Here is a 24,000-nt window from a genome sequence, read left to right as displayed (position 1 = left end):
GAATATCCGGAAGATCGTTACTGTAAATTAAAAAGAGTATAGGGCCAAGGATCGAACCTTGAGGAACCCCTGAAGCTACAGAATAATAAGAAGAGTGCTGTCCATTGAGGACAACTTTTATATTACAATTGGAAAGGAAGGATTCAATAATCTTGAAGATGTTACCAGATACACCGTAAGAAGAAAGCTTATGGAGAAGTCCAGCATGCCAAACTTTATCAAATGGCCTTAAACTCTCTACCTTTATCTGATGCATGATAAAACCTCTCGGTTATTACAGTTAGCAAATCAGCTGTACAACGAGAAGATCGAAATCCATATTGATGATAAGAAAGTAAGTTATTAGATTCAAAATGAGAAATTAAGTGTTTGTTAATTAAAGATTCAAAAACCTTGCTTATGATAGGAAGAAGACTATTGGGACGGTAGTTAAACAAATCAGATCGCTCTCCAGAATTTTTAAAGATAGGGATAACAGATGCCACTTTCCAGCAGGCTGGAAAAAAAGACTTTGATAAGTACTTGTTGAATAGCACTTGTTAAAGCACTTGTTAAAGCACTTGAAATAGCACTTGAAAAGCACTTGTTAAATTATATTTATAATAATCTCAAACCTTTTTATAATCTGTAAGAAGACATCTTGTTAAAAATAGTTTCATTATTTAAAGTACAATTTTATTATTTAAGTACACAGTAAAACCAGTAATTTAGAACCCACTCTCCCCTTGTACTCACAATGTATGCATTTAACAACCCCCCATTCCCTGTGCGTACATATGCATTATTTTCTACAAGTTCAACTCCCTTTTTTCCCCAACGCATAAGTTTTTCAAAACATTAAAAACATAAAAACTTTTAGATAATTTGACATTTCTATGCTACGTAACTATCTATATTACAATGATAGTGATTTTTTAAAATTCAATGCTTTTGTAAAATCATGTTAAAGGGGAAATAGAGAATAAAATCTAGTCAAACCGCATTCACACTTGCTGTCTTAATCCCTTCCCACTCTTCTACGCTTTTGTACGTTTTTGAATAACCCTCTTCCCCTATGGAAAACCCATTATATTAAAAAATAAATAGCTAAATATATATATATATATATATATATATATATATATATATATATATATATATATATATATTTGTTTATTTATTATGTTTTACGACTTATGTAATTATTCTGGTAAGAGAAGAGTACAAAAATTATTTTTACTTCAAGTTATTATACACCGTTTTTTATGGCTTATAAATTTTTTATTTTACCAAAAATTGGTTATAACTTTTGTTATATTTTGTGTTATTTTATTTTGTTGCTGATTGTTTATTAATTTTTTGAATAGATTTTTTCAATGGATATTTTCTAAAATACCATCAGCTGTAGATGATCAATTGCGTGCTCTCTATTTGTCCACAATCGCTCAGGTTAGTCTAAGTTAATTTTAAACATCACTTTAGTTTTTTATAAATAAACTATTGATCAACATTCCACCACACATAACTCCATAAAAGGTTTATGTGTGGTGGACTCTATCAGTCCACAGCACATAAACTTCTTATGTGTGTTAGACTGATCATCAATCATATTTATAAATGTAAATATTATCAGAAGTTTATCATATTTACTTATAATTTCCCAGTAAATATCTGTTCTATTAAATATAAAACTGTTAATAGCAAGATTTTGTCGTTTTTACACTGTTTTTAAGTTAAAATTCATTGGTGCAAGTATGTTTGTATGAAGTAATAAAGCATCTTCTGCCTGTTGCTCATGCTTAAATAGATTTATAACTTGGGTTTATTCTAATTTTTTCTAAACAACTGATGCAAAATTTACAGTTGTGATTTTTTTAAACTTGCAACTAAATCGATATATTGTAAAAATTACTCATGTTTTTAAACTTGCAACTAAATCCATATATTGTAAAAATTACTCATGTTCACATTAGTATCAGTGTTTATTAGATTTATTACTTTTTTTAGCTTATGTTAGTTGTAAAAGTCTTATAAAAGTTTATAGTATTGTTTTATGTATTTTATGCCATTTTAATTGTAAAATCAATGTTTTATTTTTTCAATTAGGCTATTAAATTAGATATTGGGAAACAGGTTTTTCTAGATACTATGCCGGTAAGAACTTTTATTGTTTTTTTAGAATATATATACATATATATATATATATATATATATATATATATATATATATATATATATATATATATATATATATATATATATATATATATATGTATATATATGTATACATATCTACTACAGCATATTTATGTAAGCATTTGCTCACATTTTTTGCTTATCTAAATCGATACGGCTTTTTAGAAAAAGAAGAAAAAAATGAAGAATAATTAATGAAAAGATTGCTGCCCCATACCAAACCTTCAGTCGATGTAGCAGCACTCCGCTGCGAGTCTGGCTATTTGTAAGTCGATGTATGTACTGAATCGTTACACTGCTCACCTAAATCAGCAGTATAAGATATATGTGTATGTATATTTATATATATATATGTATATGTATATATATATATGTATATGTGTATATATATACATATATATATACATATATATATATACATATACATATATATATATATATATATATATATATATATATATATATATATATATATATATATATATATATATATATATATATATATGTATATATATATATATATATATATATATATATGTATATGTATATATATATGTATATGTGTATATATATGTACATGTGTATATATATGTATATGTATAAGTATATATATATACATATATATATATATATACATATACATATATATATATATATACATATACATATACATATATATGTATACATATATATATATATATATATATATGTATATATATATATATATATGTATATATATATATATATATATGTATGTATATATATATATATATATATATATATATATATATATATATATATATATATATATATATATATATATATATATATATATATATAAATAAGTTTAATTTTGCTGTGAGCATATATTCAGCAAGAGTGCTCGATGAATGATATCAGAGCTATATAATTGATTTTTTGCCGAGATTAAAAAAATACCTACATGATTTTTACTACTAAAAGTTTAATGCTTTTAGCAATCATCAGGTAAAAAATACATATTATTTCAGGTAAAAAATACATATTATACATACATGTATTTTTTACCTGATGATTGCTAAACGCATGAAACTTTTAGTAGTAAAAATCATGTAGTTATTTTTTTAATCTCGTCAAAAAATCAATTATATATATATATATATATATATATATATATATATATATATATATATATATATATATATATATATATATATATATATATATATATATGTTTACACATACACCCAAACACACACAGATTTGATAATTTAGATTTTTGTATGTTTTAGATGATTATGGCAAGTTTGCAAGATGTATTAGAAAATGCTGATGCACCAGGCATGTTCTGAAATAATTTAATTACTAATACTCTCAAATTTGCTTTTATATTTTTATACTCTTTTCCCATTTAACTATATGATTTTTTTATTCATGGAAATTAAATGTTTAAAAATTAAAATTATTATGCACAAGTTACAATTAAATTGCAGCTTGCCCCACCATTGTAAGGATCTTTCCTGTTGAGAATTTTTTTTTCGCTGCTAAGAATATATTTTTCTTTGTTCTATTCATTAAGTAAAGGAGTGTGGTGTTAACATCATTATCACTGCTATTCTTGAATTTGATGAAATGGAATTGCTATCTGTTTTTAGTTTATTTTTCTAGTGGCAGTTCTAACTTAGCCTATTTTGAAGTAGGAGCCTTAGTATCTTTATCTTCTACTAGATTTACAGATTTTGAATTTAATTACTCGATGGTATAATATAATACAGATTTAAATGTTTCATTTTTTATTTTCTGTTTTCTCATTGTAATGAATGTTCTAGAATTTGAATTATTGAAATTCATGATAAAGTTGATTAAATTGTTAGTTTATAATAAAGATTCTATATTGTTTAGAAAAGATGAAAAGATGAAATGTCATTTGGGAGTTCATTAAAGTGTATCACACTAGTTTATGAATATAAAGTCATTCTTCAATAAATATTTGTGGAATGTTGTGCTTACTAGCATATAGACACAATAAATCTTTTTTTGAATCATTTTACAGCATATAAAAAGTTGTTTTTGATTTTTTCATTAAAATCTAACATAGCTCACACAGTTAAACTTATGCATGGAACAATTGACATCAGGAAAATTACCCATCTTCATTGGATGTTTCATGTTTGAATTTTTTTAAGGATTATTCTAGTAGCATCTCATTAAGTTTTTCATGAATAACATTTCTTGTGTATCAACCAAGGAATTGGCACTTTATAATAATTTTAATCTCATATTCTTCAGTAATGCCAAGCACTTTCAAACTTAAAAAAGGAAACATTGGAACTGGATTCTGACCAAAAGTTGTAAAAAGATTTTACAGATCATGCAGCTCAACACAAATAGTAACGATGTCTTCCTCTTAATTGATAATTTAAATCAATGAATTGAAGAAGTTATCTAAATTCAATACCTTCTATAAAATTGAAAGTTAGATTCTGCAGATTATTCGATTATCTATTGATATAATCTGAAATTAAATTATGTTTCCATTGGCTACAAATGAAAATATATAATTTATTTTAAAAAAATCTCATTTTTTATTCTATATCAAACTGTTTTTAAAAGGGATTTGCCTTTTTGCTTTATGGAGAAGAATTTGTATCGAGTGATAATTTTTTTTTGTTGGTGTTTCTAGCTTAATAAATTCTTTGGTAAGACTGAAAGCAATCACTAAGTTAATAGAAAGCAAAAACCACTATTTATGTTTTAACTTTGAGTTAGCTAAGCTAAGAAAAGAGTTAAAGGGATCCCAAACCTTTGAGACATGTTTTATTCATATTAAAGAGGATGATTTAAAAAAATGTTTGGGTTAAGTTTTTTTGATTAAAACAAAAGAATAAATGCATACCAAGAAAAACTAACTTTTTTACTTTAGTCGAAGCTCGCCTTCTCCGTTTTGTTGTAGGCCTAAAAGTCAGCGTAATATACGTTGCAATCTAAAGATTTGATAATTTATTCGCGTTTATTTCTAAGAGTTTCAAACATGGCGTCATTGATTTTTTTTTTGTGTAAAAGATCGATTATGTAAACAAACAAAAAAATCAATGGCGTCATGTACGAAAACTCTTAGGAATAAAACACGCTTGAATAGAGTATCAAGTCTGTAGACTGTGGCGTATATTATGCCGACTCTTTGGCCTACAACAAAATGAAGAAGACAAGCTTCGACCAAAATAAATAAGTTAGTTTTTCTTGGTATGCATTTATTCTATTGTTTTAATAAAAAATTATTAGGCCAAACAATTTTTTTATCATTCCCATTAACAACCCTTGAAATTAGAGTTGGGATTTGGCAATGCCGACCTAACTGCCGACCTAAAATTGCCGACCTTGTTTCTATTTTTATGGTAAGACTTTTGTATCAAATTTTTTTTGCCAACCTCTAAAAGATTGAACCTCATTTTTCCTAATTACGAGGGTTGCATTAATATGAGCACAACATGTCTCGGAGGTTTGGGATTCCTTAAAAGAGCAAGAAAAGACTAGATATATGCGAATATATATATATATATATATATATATATATATATATATATATATATATATATATATATATATATATATATATATATATTATATATATATATATATATATATATATATATATATTTATATATATATATATATATATATATATATATTTATATATATATATATATTTATATATATATATATATATATATATATATTTATATATATATGTATATATATAAAATATAATAGTATCATGTTTATACATATAGTTATATAAATTTATAACTAATAATATCTACTTATCTTTTTCAGTTATCTAATCTAGTTTATATAAATGACTTTTTTAATTTAGATTTGCTGATCATAATTTTGGATATTTTAAAAATTGTTGCGCATGACTACCCACATATATTTAGTGATTACTTTAGAGTAAAAACATTTTGTTATATAATAATTAGTTTTTTTAATTATTAATTTTTATTAAATAAGTTTAAACTAAAGTTAGTAATTTATTTTTAAGGATGCTGTAGATATTCTAGTTGGGTGGCATATTGATGTTTCACAGAATGATTTACTTATTGAAAAAACTGCAGGTAAATTGAATTTAGTTTTTATGCATATAGAAAAAGTTGTTGAGAGCTTTTAAAAAATGAATAAAATTAACTACCATTGTAGAATTGATAATCTTTATTCTATGAAAAGTATAAAACCTATTTTGATTGAAGTCAAAATAAATGCTTTTAATAAAACAAATACGTTAAGTTCAGAAGGAAATTATTAAAGAAGCGAAATTATATAAAAACTTATAAAAATAATAATCAATTTACAAAAAAATAATTTTTTTCTTAAATAAATGCAAAAAAACTATTGTTTTTAAGCTGAAAATAAAAAAAGTCATTATTATTAAGTTTTTAAAAAATAGTTTTTTTAAACATGCTTTTGTAAAGTGATTACTGTTTTTGAAGTTTTTATATAATTTCGCTTCTTTTGAGTACCAGGTTGACATACTTTAGAAGAACTTTTATTTTCAAAATTTTAGGGACCAGTCAAATTTTTAAGGGTCTTGAGCTACCCCTAAAATAATTTTTTGTTCAAAAAAATTTTAAACCTAGTGTTTTAGTATTATATAGAACAAAGTAAAGGGGTAGGAACAGGTTTTTTTTTAAAAATGTTGTTTTAAGAGCCACCCTATTACATAGTTTAATTTTTTTTTTGTAATGCACATTATATTTATACTTTTAGTTGTATTACCTAGTTTGCACAGGTAGTTTCAAGGAAATGCATGTTACTACACCAGCTGATTTTTTTTGTATATCTCTAAATGCTGCAACAGATAAATGAGAATTTTTTTATCTCTTTAACAATATCAGTTACTTGTGACATCAAAACACTTAAAGTTGTCAATTTTAAAAAATCTGTGAAGTAAATTTAAACCATGTGAAATGCATCCATAGCAATGAAGATGGGGATAACAATCTTTTAGACGAGTCCATGCATTTTTCATGTTTGCAGCATTGTCAGTCACAATGCTCAAAACTTTGTTAGGATTAATTTCTTCTAAAACTTTCTTTATTTCATTTGCCATATATTCACCAAAATGGCTTAATGTTCCTACAAAACAGTTTAGGATATATTATATATACTGTACTATATAAGTATTATAAACCTATTTACTGATATATTATTTCTGCTTACTGAAATGGTTTTCAGTGTTGTTTGTTATAAATTTAATATCAAAGTTAATTATAAAATAATATGCATATTTTAAAAGTCTACCAGTCTGTTAAGTAAATCCATTGTATACAGTACTAGAATTATGGTTTTACCTGTAGGCAATGTCTTCCACAAAATGGGTGATAAAGAAGGCAATGTCATTACAAAGTTAATGATAGCTTCATTTCTGTAAAGAAGGAACAGCATATAAACAAATATGATCTGTTTATTAACTAAATAATATAGCTATAATTGCATTAACTAATATTATAATAAATTGTTACTGTACCTTAAATTGCTCCATTCATCACACATAAATCCAAAATAATCTGCAGTTGCTACCATTTCTTTAACATTTGCTGAAATCCTTGAAAATTCATTATCTAATAACACATTTGACACTTCATGTCTTGACAGAAGCTTATAAACAGGATGTAACTTGTTCAAAAAGATGTTCCAATAGTTTTTTTCTACTATATGAAGTGGCGATCCACTAGCATATATTGCTCTGACTAGGTGTGTATCAATCAGTTCCTGCAAAAGATAATGTCATACTGGTACATCAGTCAATCATGAAACAAATCTTAAATCTATACATCATGAATTTTTAAAAAGCTAGTTACCATATCAGTTAATTGTTCAAATAAATCTTAAAATTTAAAAATACACACCTTTTCAGTTTTTGTCATGCTGTCAAACACGGAACTTGGTGTTTTACTTCTACAAATTGATTCAGAAGAGGATGTTCCAAAAGAATCAGATCGTCGATTTTTGCTTTCGGTTCAGCATCTCCAGAAGAGTCTTGCTGTTTTTGACTATGACCTAATTTATTTGCATATAGACTTTTTATTTCTTCAGAATATTTTCGACATTTTTCAATATGCTTAGTCATTCGAGTTCCATTTTTAGACATAATATCAAAGCAAAAGGAACATTTAACTCTTTCCATTTTGCTAATTTGTTTCACAGGTATAAATAAATTGATAACTACAGATTGTCTTGTAAGCTTTCACCCTTATTGGGTCTCAGACATGCGGTTTTCTTTAACATTACTAGGACAGTTTCTTGAAGATATGGAGGCTTATGCTGAGGTAACTTTTTATAAAGACATAATATCAAAGCAAAAGGAACATTTAACTCTTTCCATTTTGCTAATTTGTTTCACAGGTATAAATAAATTGATAACTACAGTTTTATTTCTTTCTCCTGTATGGCCTGCTTTACTCATTTTTATAATTAAAATTTACTATGTTATGCAAAATATCTAAAATTTAAATATAATTAAATAAAGAACATAATTGATTATTAAAAAGAGCTTTTAAAGTTGCTTATAATTTTTTATTTGCAACTCAAAACTTTATGAGTACAGTGAATTAATAATAATAATAATATTAATATATATATATATCAAATATTAAATATATATGTATATATATATATATATATATATATATATATATATATATATATATATATATATATATATATCAAATAGTAATTAAAATTAAGTAAATATAGTTAAGTATAATAAATTTAGATAAGAAGTGTTTATTGTGTCATTGTGTCAATATATAACAATAAAGTCAATAAAAATTAAATAGAGGAAGATAAAATTAACTATTAATTTTTTATACAGGACTGCTATAACCGTGTTAACCTAAACATTAACAATAAAACAATTACCTTTAAACATACCAAAAGAAAAAGATTTTTAGTCAAATTCAACCTTAGTTTTCCTATATAAATCCGAAATTAAAATGTGTTTAATAGTATTGCCATTAAAGTTAAATTTAGTAGCTTAAATGATGTATTTTTAAATATTTTCCAAAAAAACCAATAAAACGGGCCCCTGCGTTTTTTTCCCAAAAAAACAAGAACCAAAAAAATGCGTCACATCTCTCTCTCTCTCTCTCTCTCTCTCTCTCTCTCTCTCTCTATATATATATATATATACATATATATATATATATATATATATATATATATATATATATATATATACATATATATATATATATATATATACATATATATATATATATATATATATATATATATATATATATATATATATATATATATATATATATATATATATATATATATATATATATATATATATAGTGAAATATATATATATACATAAAAATGGCTACATAAAAGTGAAATTTTATGTAGCTAGGCGTAACTAATCTTCTTTAAAAACTCTGTGTCAAACACACACAAATGAGTAATGGCAGCAGCAGTGGTAAATTAAACATTAATTATATAAGTCTAATTAGTTTGTATTTAGGACTAAAAGTTTGTCTAACGGAAAGCCTATAACTATAATAATGGGACAAAGTAAATAAATAAATAAAGATTTATTAGAACAAGTTTAAAAAATTACATGTTCTAAAGGACATATAGGTCCAATAAATGGACATTGATAATATGCCCCTAAATAAGAAAACAAAGTACATCTGGAACAAATATAGTTTATAATAGAAACATTTAAGATTTCATTCATTCATTTACTTTAAAGACACAGTGTTTATCGAAATTGCAGGATTTTATTTTATTTTTAAAAATACAAATGTTATCAGCATTTACAGCTTCTGATATCAGATTATTCCAGATATTTACATATATATATTTGTTTAATGACCTTTACCTTGTAATAATGTTTAACAGCTTTAAAAAAACAAACAATCAAATGACCTAGTTTTTTATATTATAAAAGCAAACAGATTTTCTTTAATTTCTTTAAAATAAGGTATTAAACGATCTTGTTCTTGAACATGCAACATAGAGTTGACTGTGTGAGATGCAAGGGTTTTGGAGATAAACACCAACAACACAAAGAGCATTGTCTTCTAGGTCATAATTGTCTTCTAATTTTAAAAAATAAAAATTACAGATTAATACACTTTAAATACAATTGACAAAAGACTTTTTGTTAAATGTGTTATTATTAAAATGCCTGAATTAAATAAGTTACCCGACTTTAAAAGTTACTGTACTAATTTAAAAATAACATAAGGTTTATCCTTTACTACAGAAGTCATCAAATTAAAGTTAAGTTTTCGATCTTATTACGAAATAATTTGATGAGGCAAAGTTTTCGATCTTATAACTGATTATGTAGATATTAACAGATTATAAAGATTTAAGAATACCTCATCGTGTGGTCAAAAATATAAAGAGAAATATTAAAAGGCCAAGCATGCTAAAAAGTCTGTGTCAAATGCGCACGTATGGGTAACAGCAGTATTAAGTTCGGCAATAATATATAGTGATAATGATATTACAGTTAATAATATTCTAAACATATTTGTTTTTGTCACATTTTAATGAAAAAAATATTTTATCTGTAATGTTCTAAAATGCTTAAAAACCTCATCTTAAACACCTCATCTTAAGCACCTCATCTTAAGCACTTCATCTTAAGCACCTCATCTTAAGCACTTCATCTTAAGCACCTCATCTTAAGCACCTCATCTTAAGCACCTTATCTTAAGCGCCTCATCTTAAGCACTTCATCCTAAGCACCTCATCTTAAGCATCTCATCTTAAGCACTTCATCTTAAGCACTTTATCTTAAGCACCTCATCTTAAGTACCTCATCTTAAGCACCTTATCTTAAGCACCTCATCTTAAGCATCTCATCTTAAGCACCTCATATTAAAGCACCTCATCTTAAGCACCTTATCTTAAGCACCACATCTTAAGCATCTCATCTTAAATGCCTCATCTTATACACCTCATCTTAAGCATCTCATCTTAAGCACCTTATCTTAAACACCTCATCTTAAGCACCTTATCTTAAGCACCTCATCTTAAGCACTTCATCCTAAGCACCTCATCTTAAGCATCTCATCTTAAGTACTTCATCTTAAGCACTTTATCTTAAGCACATCATCTGAAGCATCTCATCTTAAGCACTTCATCTTAAGCACCTCATCTTAAACACCTCATCTTAAGCACCTCGTCTGAATATTAAAACAGAAATCTGGTTATTTTAAATTAATTTATTTGGGATATTTCAATGAATTTTTTTCTAGTTAGAGTCTTTTGTTTCCAGTTAAAATTTAAAAATTTATTTTGAAAAAGTATAAAAATGTAAAAAATACCCTATTAGTATGATTATAAATTTACACATTTATATGCATTTTTTTCTCCTATGAAATAACATATTTGATTTTTAGATTGTCTTGTAAGCTTTCACCCTTATTGGGTCTCAGACATGCGGTTTTCTTTAACATTACTAGGACAGTTTCTTGAAGATATGGAGGCTTATGCTGAGGTAACTTTTTATAAAGTTTGTTAAATTATGTCAGCGTAAAAAGTTAAATTATGTCTGTTGTGTATTTTGAAGAACTGCATTTTAATTAAATTTACTTTTGAAACCATGTTAAAAATCATTTTAAGTCTTAATCCTTATAAAATATTTTTAAATTGAACAATATTGTTTAAAAAAAAAATAATCAATGAAATTTAAAAATGTTGTTTGAAAAAAAAAAAAAAAGATCCTTACTTTAAAAAACTTATAGTTATTTAAACTTATATTTATAACATAAAATTATCATCTTATGTTTGTTTTTTCACAATTTAGTTGTTTTTTTTTTCAATGAGGGGGTAAGACTATCAAATTTATTTTTAACATTTTGGCTTTAACAAAATTATCATCTATTACTCATAAACTAGTTAATCATTTCTAATCGTTTATTCTAAGATCAATCTAAAACTTAATGATAATGAAAAATCTTTTGTTAAAAAGCAATTTCAAAACTAAAAAAAATCATTTTTTCATAAATTTGTTTTATAAAGTTTACTAAAAAAGTTCTCTAAATTAATTTTGTTGACAGTTTATAAGCTTTATATACAGTTATAAGTATAAAGTACCTTTGTAACTAGATGAAAAAAATTTATTGATTTGAATCTATATATAAATTAATAAAAAATAAATTAATTAATAAAAAAATAAAACTATAAATAAATAAAATAGTTGAATGTAAAACGAACATAAAAAAGTAACTAAAATTAAATATGATAAAAATAATTTTCTTAAACATGTTTGGAATTTTTTGAAGTTAAAAAAAGTTGTAAATTTTTTTTTTTTTTTAAAATTTTAAATTTTAAAAAATATTTAAATTTTAAAATCATTTTAAATTTTTAAAATAAAATTTTAAAATTATTTTCAAATAAAATATTTTAAAATTTTTTTAAAATTGTTTTAGAATTTTTATTTTGAATTTTAAATTAAAAAAAAAAATTTTAAATTAACGAAAAAAGTTTAATTTAAAATTTTTAAAAAAATTTAAATTAAATTTAATAAATTTAAATTTGTTAATATTTAACAATAAATTTAAGTATAATAATTTTTAAAAAAAGAAAAGTAGAAAATTATTTATTTAACTTATCTCTGTTTTTTAATCTAAAAACAAAATTATTTTGCAATTGCGATGAAAATTTTTTTTTACAGCAATTAATTACTGCTTAATGTTTTTGCATAAACTATTTTAAAAGACTGTTTAAGAAATTTAATTGAAAAAAGTTTTGGCGTTATGTAAATGGCTTAATGTGTAGGTGAAATCGCCATTTCTTATGTAAAATTCACATGGCGTAACAGTTCTTAACAAGGCCTCTATATACCTACCTTGTCAGTATTCTTTGTTTTAAGATTAATGCCAATGCACAAATAGGTGCTGGCTGAATGTCATTGCAAGGCTAGCATGTGTGATTTAAAAATTCATTTTATTTGCCATTTAAATTTTAAAAAACAAACAGCAAAAATAATGATTTAGATAAGTTATAATTGAAATCATTAAAATATAAACAGCGAAAGGGTACGTTTTTTTAAATTCGAAACAAAGAAAACAAAAAGAAATGCATTTTATTTACATTCTTAATAAAATATTTAAAATAAAAATGGCAATAAAAAAAAAGTTTAATTTAAATTCTAAATAAAATAACTAAAATAAAAACAGTAAATTAAATGTTTTATTATTCATTTAATTATTCTAAATAAAAAAATTTGAACATAAAAGCATTACCATGAATTTTCATCACTAAAGCATTTACATGCATATGGGCAAGTGCAAAAAGGCTTGAATGTGAAAGTGCTTGCCAAACAGAAGATTTGTGTAAATAAATACCAGAAGTCTTGTGTAAATATATGTGTGTGTGTATATATATATATATATATATATATATATATATATATATATATATATATATATATATATATATATATATATATATATATGTATATATATATATATATATATATATATATATATATATATATATATATATATATATATATATATACATATATATATATATATAAACTTTGGCAAATGTATAAAAAAGCGCTTGCCAAAAAAATAAAAGCGTTTTGTTTTAAATTGTAACAATACTTTTTTTTTCATTTGTTATTATTGTTAACTTTTATGAAATGTGGCTTTTTTTTCCACTTTTTTATTTATTTTATTTAGTATTTATTCGAAGAATTCTTTTCGTTATTTTTATTTTAATTTAAATAGATAAAAAAGAATTTTTTAAATCTTAAAAATGACCATCTTGTCAGCGCTTTTTCGCTTGCTGGCATTGAATTTCAAACTTTTATATAATTTTCAATTAAATTTCAACAAATTTCTATATAAAAGATATATATATATTTATATATATATATATATATATATATATATATATATATATATATATATATATATATATATATATATATATATATATATATATATATATATATATATATAAATGTTTAGACATATATATAAAAATGTTTAGACATATATATAAATTGTTTATAGAAACTTGCATTTGTATAAACATGTATATTTGAATATAGTTCACATATTTATAGGAGTTAGGTGGTATTACAAATTGCAAGTTTAGTAAAGAAGATACACCATCTCCTTTAGTATCATTATCAAAACTTACTGCTCTTACCGGGTAACGTGTTATGAGATTTTTTTATTTTTGTGTCAAGAGAATATAAAAATAGATTTATATTGTTTCTTTTTTTATTAGATGAAATTAGAAGCATTTAGATTTTTTACAATTTTAATTGTTTTATAGGGTTTTTACTACGGTTGTGACAGGATTAGGTGAATATTTTAGTCCTGGGAGAGAAGCAAAGATTACTGGAAATTATGTTGTAGAGGTAATTAGTTTAACCAGTATAAAATAATGATGCTCAACAACTCTTTTTATAATTTTCACTAATTTTCAAGTCCACAAAAAATGCTGGCTTGTGGCTATTTTTTTGCTGGTACATGCAGTTTCAATTAGTTTTCATTTGCATTTTTATTACCACAGTTTTCCACCATTGGAAAACAATGTTTTTTCTATCAATATTTAATTACACCATTGTTTGATATGTCTGGTGAAGTCAGTTTAAATTTTTGTACCCTTTCATGTTGTTATACCTAATGGAATTGGTGCAACCATGGTAAATGCTACTGTTAATGTTTTATTAGAATACAACAGTGTTCAGAGTTTAAAACCAAAAACTTACACCTTTTAGGATGTTTGCTGCATCAGAATGAACTGCCACTGTGACACATCATATTAGATATAGATGGAAAAACAATTAGTCCAATTCTTTCAAGGGGCCAATCGGGGAAACTGCATCTAATCTAACACTTCATGAACAGCCATTGTTTCAATTTGGTATTTCAAAAGGTTTTATTTCTGAAAACTTTGTTCCAAAAAAACCTGGACCAGTTTGCCATACTAGATGACTAACTTTAGCTCTCAGAATTATGATGTTATATGTTAGGAATAAGGAGCCATCTCTTGAGCTATTAGCAGTAACTAAGTATAATGTGCAAGTTTACTGTGTAATGTGGTTTGCTATCAAGCAGGATGAAAGTATGCATATAAGAAATGAAGCTCTTAACCAAATTTCTATAATAAACTCAGCTTAAGCCAAAATTGGTCGTGAAAATAAATTTTGATTCTAGTTCTTGGGATTTTCTTATTTTTGTTGATGAGATTCAGATTGAGCCACCAACGACACTTAGCGCAACTTTAGAAAGAGTTAGAGAGACATTTGAATCTGGACAAAACTTTGCCTAATTGATTTTCCTAACAATTCTCGATCCATTGAGAGAGCCCTAAAACTAACCTCCAAAGCTCCTAAGCAGGTTTATGGTCAAGAAAAGAGACACAAATTCATTTTGGCAAAGAACCAAAATCGAAAAGAGAATAAGAGAAATGTAAAAAGATGTGATTATATTATAAAATGAATATCTAATTTTATAATTTTCTGTGCGATTTATTTAATTAAAAACAGCTTGCTATGAAAAATACAAAATAAAAACTGTTCTGATTATGTTCCCAATTGTTTATTGTTGATAAAATAATATTCCTTAAAAATAAAAAGGCTATGAAAGATATAAACGAGACAGTAAAAAACGTTAAAATGGCTAAAACTTTAATTAAAGGTGAATATTTGAACCAATTTCCCAAACTGAATATAAATTAAACAAAGTTAAAGTTATATTTTTCTTGTTATTTATATTGCAATGAACAAATTCCAGGGTGAGTCTTTGTAGTTTTCCAAAAAAACACCTTCTAGGCAGTGGGTTATTACTATAGGCACCATGCCTATTATGATTCTATGAGTATTAACTTTTTTTATATAATATTTTCTTTTTTGCTATTAGTCTGCATTATTTTCAAAAATTTCAGTTAATATATCTTTTTACTTATGTCAATGTAACAAAGTTGATAATTATAGCCATTACAGTTATCAAGAAATTAACTTTTCTCTCCTTTTTGGGATAAATAGCATTCTTAATGTCTTCTGAAGTACAATAAATGTCTTCATTCAGACTTAATGTCTCTTGATGAATTCAATTGAACTTTTCAAGTATATGGTTTAAATTGTTAAAGTATATATATTTTTTAATTTTTTTTTTATTAAGTAATTTATTATCTTTTTAAATTGACATTTATTTTCAAAAGATTGAAAATAATTGTCAATTTTTAAATAATCATTTAACTTAATAAAATAAAGAATTTAACTAAGTAATATTTTTAATGTTTATTAATTTATGTGTTTAATTTAAAATTTAATAATAATTTTTTTATTTAGACTGTTGATCGAATTATACATTGTGTTGATATTTGTGGTTACGATCTTAAATACGAAAAGCTTCTCAGTTCAGGTTGAATTTCAAATTGGATTATGCGTAAGTTGTTTCGTCAAGAAATTTTAAATTTATCTAATAGTTTAAAATTTTTTTTTTCAAGCAAATAAATGTTTAACGGTGTTAGTTGGTTTATTGGGCCATAATATAAGCATGTGCTGTGTGAAGTTGGTTGGTTTTGTAAACTCTCAACTAGGATGCAACCATTATCTATCTTATGATTTACTCAAGTCTGCTCTTCATTTAATTGAGGTATATTTTTAGTAATATCTCTTTAATGATTTTATCTTTTTTTGAAAAAATATTTAAATAATGATGCAATAATGAATAAACTAAATCCTAGTAAAACCATAGTTTCAAGTTAGAAAAATAAAGAATAACATGTTGGCATATGCAACTCTAGTCACTAGAGTTGCATATGCTTACTAGACTGGCTATCTGTTTGACTCATGTATTTGATTATCTATCTATTAGACTCATGTATTTGATTAGCTATCTAATAGACTCATGTATTTGAGCCATGTAATACTAGTCTCCCTACATCTATCTTTTTCATCTAGGCTTGTTTGTTTGATATTTAATATTAATTTTTTTTTTTTTAAACATCATTTTGTTGTGTTTATTATTCATTTATATTCTTTGTTATGGTTTTAGGCCAATAGTTTAAGTATTTTATATTTTTATTTCATATCTATTCTTATAATAATATTCAATGACTAGTCTGTTAGTTGTAATGTTAGTTTTATTTTAATGTTAAATTTTCTGAACATTTTTGTTTCCAACTGTTTAATCTGTGTTTATTCAGATGCCATTTTCATTTAGATAATTACTAATGTAGGTCAATCACTGCCAATGGGTATAATTCCAGAGCTTTTACAACCAAAAAAACCTTTTATGACACTTAGATGTCATGTTGATCCTGACATTTTAAAAATAATACTAAAGATATTCCAAACCTTATTGAGCATAAAAAACATACCATTTTTGGAAGCTGTTTATAAGTAAGTAAATTGTTGACATTAATATTGTTGACATACTAATTCTTATCTATACCTGCTGTTATTAAAGTCTGTTTTTATTTTACTCTAAATCTGTTTCTTTGCAATTGTATTCTTTTTATCAATGTTTAGATATGTTGTCGATGACATCAAAATGGCGTACAACATTTTGGTTAGAAGTGTTAGTGATCAAGAGATTTTATCTGAAACCAAAGTAACTGTTAATAATTTTTTTTATTATTATATACTTTTTCTTCTTAGTATTAAATATTATTTTTTTATAGAAAACTTTTTAATAAAAAAGCCAAATTTTATTTTGTAACAGCTTGAAGAAGAAAGCATTTCTACAAATGATGCATACTGTATTGTCATATTTGATTTATCTGCTCTTGCTGAAATTGCTACTTTTAAGTCATCAGTTACTGGTGCTTGGAGAGTTGATCCAACCACTTATAGTTTGTTAACTGAAAGCCTTGATCCTACAGATGAACAACTTGTTATTAATTATCCAGCAGTGCAATTTTCAATACTTAGCTGTCTCTTTGTGCATTCACAAAGGTGTAATCATTTTATACCTAGTTCAAAAACAAAAAGTGCCATTCATTCTTTTGAATCTCAACATTTAATTAAAATGTTATGCAAAATATCTACCAGCCAGTTTACATCTGTTGACACCAAGTAAGTTTTTGTGGTGTGTTTTTTAGGTATGGTGTAGGGTTTGTAAATTTATTTAAGTTTACTTGTAATTTATTTTTTAAGATTTATTTATTTTGGTAAATTACCAGTAAATTTTTTGATATCAATAAAATAATCTAGATATAGGGATGTAATACCATTTTTATTAAATAACATTTTTTAAAGTAAAAAATAATGTTTAAGAAAGCTTAAATTATCTGATGTTATCAAAAAAAGGTTTAACACTTGTTAGACAAGTGGTCATTAAATTATCAAAAAATATTTGAATGTACTTCCCTCGTATATTTTCTTGTTAAAAATTTTTTTTTTATAACTTTGTTACTTCTAAAACAGTTATTACTTGATTCATGTCTTTTTTTTATTAATAAGAAGATGAAGTTTTTTCCTTCATAGAAAAATCAGCATTTGATTTAACATATAATGATGTTATTTGAGTCTTTATTTGATTCATTTGAGTGTCTCTAAATACTATTGTCAGATATAGTTGTACAAGATGCTTTCTACAATGTCAACAATACTTTTAATAAATGTGACTTGGATGCTGATGTTTAAAAAGGCCTAATTATCTTAAACAGAAAAAAACAAACTAGAGTTTGTTATACAATGAAACATGTTTAAAATTTAAAAATACAACATATTCATTCTTTTTTTCAATACAACATAAAGTCTTTTTTTTGTGCAATGCTTAAAAATGTGTTTTGGTTACTGAATTCATCTAGCATAAATTTTAGTGTAGGATTGGCTTCATATAAATTAACTTTTTCAGTGCAGAGAGTTTTAACTGGCAACTTAGTGTAAGCTTGATATTTTATTTGAGAGTAATTTTACTTTGCATTTCATGTCCATTTTTAAATCCATTAGATTTTTTCAAATTTTTCATCTAAGTTTTAGAAATATTTCCCGACTGCTAAATAAACTACTTTATATTGTTTTACAGTCTAAAATAAGAGAAATTATTCTGATTTTTTTGATTAAACAATTTAACTCTGCGTTTTGTAGAAAAAGTTTGACAGTGTCATTAGCTTTGTGGTCTCCCTCAAAGTTTCAATTTCTGAATGATCAGAACCAGAATATCAGCATTAAGTAGCGGTAGTCGTGTAGTGGTAAAGCGCTTGCTTCATAAGCGAGAGGTTTTGAGTTCGATCCCCACCACGTCCCTGGTAGTACCGCGCTCTACTTGTTTCTCCGCGCAGCGGCCTTGTTCGTCGAGGTTTGTGTTTCGGAGTTATAGAGTTGAGAGAGGGTTATAACCACTATTAAGTAGCCTCCTCATTTGTAGTGGCCTTCTTGGCCTTAAGGAGGTGAATAACAAAAAAAAAAAAAAAGTAATACATTACCATCAAACTCATTAACATCTTGAACATCTGTTATGCTAATACAGTAGAGAAAATAGAATTAGTTTCACCATGTTCTATTCCAATATTTTGTAAATCTGTTAGCAAATTTGTGTGGCGCATATTTTGTATCCACACATATATAATTATTGTTACAAACAACAACTTTTTAGATTATAATATAGCATAATTAAATTGCGGTACGTTTGACAAAATTATAAAATGTATGATACTTGATACTTGCGGTAACAAATAGAATTAGCCTCATCAATAATTATTTTCAGTTTACTTGCATATTTTGATCTGGTGATATGCATTTGTGACTTAATTTTTTATTATTATTTGTAAGTTAAACAAAGACTGTGAAACCACTACTCATAATGAATTTGAAATGGGATGCGGTAAGCGTTTAACAATTAAAGAAACAGCTTTAATCAAAGCATACAAAGGTTCAGGCTTATCTAATTGAAAAATGATTAAAAAAAATCAAAAGATCTCCAAAAGTGATTAATAATTACCTCCAAATGGGCGTTAATTATGGAACTTAATTAATGGGCGTTAAGAGAAGTGGTGGCAAATGTAAAATTAATAATTGTACTAAACAACCTATTGTATGTCGTTCGGCTGCTCAGCATATGACTGCATCTCCAATTTGTACTGATTTACAATTACCTGTAACTATTACCTTCAACGTGTGAGACAAACCTTACATGAAGATCCAAACACAGTTTGGAAAAAGCTTAAACCAAAACCAAAACTTACTGTTCATCATGAAGAAGCTAGATTACAATTTGCAAAAAAACACCTATCTTGGCAAGAAGAGTGGCATCAAGTTTTCTTTTAGTGGTGAAAAAAAGTTCAATCTAGATGGTCCTGATGGCTATCAATATTACTGGCAAAAACTTCGAAAACAGGCAGAAACTTAGCTGAGTTTTAACATTGGCGGTGAAACTGTTATGGTTTAGGGGGCTTTTTCCTTTGCTGGAAAACTTCTACTGGCATAGATTTAAAAAAAAAAATTCACAGGACTACATTAACTTATTAGAAATTAGTTTGCTTGAACATGGTAAAGAATTGATGGGTGAAAATTTCAGTTTTCAATAAGGCAACGCTGCTACCCATAATTCAAATCTAACAAAAGCTTGGTTTACATAAAAAATATTCATGTAATTGAATGATCTGCATGCAGTCCTGATCTAAACCCGATTGAGAATCTATGGGGAATACTTTCTAGAAAGGTTTATAAAAATGGTAAGTAATTTGAATCCACATTGGAGCTGAAAACTTGTATCAGAGAAGCTTGGAATGAAATATCTATAGAAACTATCCAAAATCTTGGAACTAATATGTCAAGTCGCATATTTAAAGTAATTAATACTCAGGAAGCGATACTAAATATTAAATGAATGTAAAAACAAATTACTTGCTGTTTTTTCTTGTATATAACGTAAATGAGGCTAATTCTGTTTTCTCCACAAATTGAATACTTTTAATTTTTTTTCTATTTGCAATTAATTAAACATACCAATTTATAAATTTTTTAGTTGTAGTAGAAGATAAAAAGAAGTAGATTTAAAAATTGTTTCACTGCCATTTTTGTTAAATTTGAACAAAAAATAAAAGTGATGCTAATATTATAAAGAACTTCTATGATTTCTAATTGGCGGTCAATGCTTAAGACATAACTGATGCAATTAGTTTTACTTTTCTCTTATTAATGGCAGTTTTGTTTAATGTTATGCAAACAATATTTGACAAGGCTTTATTAATATCTTCTAGCTTCTTTTCAATTTATTCTGCACATCTCTCAGCAGACCATGAATTTGACTCAACAATCTGAGACCATCATTTCCATGAATATTAGTATTTATATATTGACTATTTTAATAGGATGTCCACTCATCTGTTGTAAGGCTATATGCTTTGTTATTAAGCTTATTCTGTAAAATATATGCTTTGTTATGAGGCTTATTCTGTAAAATTTCCTTTGAAACTATTTTCTTTATTTTATCTGCATAATTCATTACATGTTTTTTAATGGTTTTGGGATTTTTTTTTTTTTGTGGTGATTTTGGCATTTTTCTGTAGGCTTTATGCTTTCAATAGCATGTTTCAATTTTCAGATATATAATGTTTTACATCTGAAGATTTAAAAATTCAGATGTTTATTGAAAGGAATGCCATCTTTAGCAATCATTTTTGAAAGTACAGCTTCAAGAGGTTTATAATAATTTTTATTTTTTTAAAAGAAAATAGTTTTTAATGTTATAACAACTGCCTGTTCTTTTGATTGATTTTCTTTTTAAAATATTTATATTTTTTTTATTAAATTTTATATATTTCTTTTTAAAATTTTATGTTGGGGTGTTTGATGGACATGTAAATTACAAGTACTTTCACATGCTGTTTTTTGTTTTTTGTTTTTTGTGTGCATTGTTTACATATATCTAAATCTCTTATTTCTGAATGATGATATTAATACCAAATTAAATTTTAATCCATTAAATGTTATAGATCTTTGAAACAAAGTATAACATAAGAATTTTCATTAACAATAAAAAACACCAGCATCTAAATAAAATCTATTAATTGAAGTTGCCAAACAAGCCAAAATGTATATTATTAAAAAAAATTTTTAATAATAGTTGTCAACTTTACTCATGCGTTAAGTTTTAACAAAAGAATACTTTAAACTCTTAAGATTGTAATGTTATTGACAAGAAGATAAACACACTTACATTCTTGAACATTTATAACACATTATTTTTATATATCTGTACATAATAAAAAATCACAAATTACCAGTAAAGTTTTGTAAATTACGGTTGTTACATGTAATATGTTAACTGCGCTTGTTAAATGTAATGCTTATGTTATCTGCGCTTGTTACATGTAATGCATATGTTATCTGCACTTTTTACATGTAATGCATATGTTATCTGCGCTTGTTACATGTAATGCTTATGTTATCTGCGCTTGTTACATGTAATGCATATGTTATCTGCGCTTGTTACATGTAATGCATATGTTATCTGCTCTTGTTACATGTAATGCATATATTATCTTCTCTTGTTACATGTAGTGCTTATGTTATCTGCTCTTGTTACATGTAATGCATATGTTATCTGCACTTGATAGCATAAACTATTGAAATTTCTTTTCTGATTTTTTTGTTTTTAAAAAATGATTTATAACAATAAAGTTTTTTGGTTGAGTTTTAAATTACTTTTTATAGTGAGTAAAATATAAGTTAGTTGATTTTACTTTCATTAACCAACATTTAGTAATAATATAAATTTATTGAGTTAAAATGTTTTTTTTTAAAGATGTTTGTGTAGCATATGGTTAAGTGACATCATTAACTCAATAGCAGCTCTGCCTATGGATTTACAGAAACGCCAATGGAATGTTACACAAGTAGTTAATGCGCTAGTTGTTCTTTGTAAGCAAATTTTTTATAATAAATTTAAAAAAAAATGATCTTAATATATTTTTGTTCATTATTTTTAATCCTTTTTTTTTGAAGCATATGATGTTGATCAATCAATTAGAGATGAAATTGCAAATTCCATAATAAAAGTCACAAGTACTGGACTTATCAATCCTATAGTTTTGGGAAAGTTATTGGCGGAATGTTTGCCACACTTGACAAATAAAAATCTTCAAGAAAAGTATTTTAAAATGATTTTAACATTTCCAGCTGACATTCTTGCCAGGTAAAACATTTCCTACTGATATTCTCTGGTTTTATATATATATATATATATATATATATATATATATATATATATATATATATATATATATATATATATATATATATATATATATATATACACACACACACACATATATACACAGGGCGTAAGCCAGACCAATGGTACTGCGTATACTGCAGAATTCAATGGGTTTTTTTTTAGTGTTGAAGTAATAGGACAAAATCAATGAAAGTTCCCAATATTTTGTAGAGCAATAACAATAAATATTCCCAATATCGCAAAAACCCAGTTAAAAATTCCTGGCGTTCACCCTGATATATGTATGTATATATCCTTATATCGTAGTCAATAAAAACTTTATTATTAAAAAAAAGTCTCTTTCAAGGGTTTTTTTTTAGTTTAAGTTACATCAACTATTAAGCAACATTTTAATGTCATTTAAAAGTTAAAATAATAGAATAATGCAGAAGTACATTGAGATTTATTGTTTTTTAAAAAACCGCAATAATAATGTCTAGAAAGTTTTTTTAATTAATGGTATTTTTTCTTTTGTTTTTTTATTTTTTTATAGTATTTTTAAAACATGCAAGTAGTGTTGCTACATTGGCTGACAAATAAGTAAAACATGGAAGGAGTGTTCCTTTTTTCTTTAAACTATGCACAGAGTATTGCTACATCATGTAGCCTGCTGCTACAAGTAAGT

The 24,000-nt window shown here is 25.2% G+C and overlaps 1 protein-coding gene across 2 annotated transcripts in view; it reads left to right on the top strand.

Moving 5' to 3' along the window:
* LOC100210457 (serine/threonine-protein kinase SMG1) overlaps positions 1 to 24,000 on the top strand; it is a 125,666-nt gene that overhangs the window by 18,340 nt on the left and 83,326 nt on the right. The window contains exons 5-19 of one of the 2 annotated variants that reach the window (XM_065803500.1): positions 1,347 to 1,428; positions 2,086 to 2,133; positions 3,447 to 3,495; positions 6,029 to 6,105; positions 6,197 to 6,269; positions 11,577 to 11,674; positions 14,258 to 14,346; positions 14,473 to 14,557; positions 16,496 to 16,568; positions 16,654 to 16,802; positions 17,373 to 17,551; positions 17,681 to 17,762; positions 17,874 to 18,226; positions 22,905 to 23,020; positions 23,105 to 23,294. In XM_065803500.1, the coding sequence (XP_065659572.1) occupies positions 1,347 to 1,428; positions 2,086 to 2,133; positions 3,447 to 3,495; positions 6,029 to 6,105; positions 6,197 to 6,269; positions 11,577 to 11,674; positions 14,258 to 14,346; positions 14,473 to 14,557; positions 16,496 to 16,568; positions 16,654 to 16,802; positions 17,373 to 17,551; positions 17,681 to 17,762; positions 17,874 to 18,226; positions 22,905 to 23,020; positions 23,105 to 23,294 (1,743 nt within the window). Of the gene's footprint in view, positions 1 to 1,346; positions 1,429 to 2,085; positions 2,134 to 3,446; positions 3,496 to 6,028; positions 6,106 to 6,196; positions 6,270 to 8,382; positions 8,481 to 11,576; positions 11,675 to 14,257; positions 14,347 to 14,472; positions 14,558 to 16,495; positions 16,569 to 16,653; positions 16,803 to 17,372; positions 17,552 to 17,680; positions 17,763 to 17,873; positions 18,227 to 22,904; positions 23,021 to 23,104; positions 23,295 to 24,000 lie in introns of both variants that reach the window. The other variant, XM_065803499.1, reaches the window with a different exon arrangement.

Source organism: Hydra vulgaris, chromosome 08 (assembly GCF_038396675.1).
Source record: "Hydra vulgaris chromosome 08, alternate assembly HydraT2T_AEP".
NCBI lineage: Eukaryota > Metazoa > Cnidaria > Hydrozoa > Anthoathecata > Hydridae > Hydra > Hydra vulgaris.
This window is presented reverse-complemented; position numbering and strand designations above follow the sequence as displayed.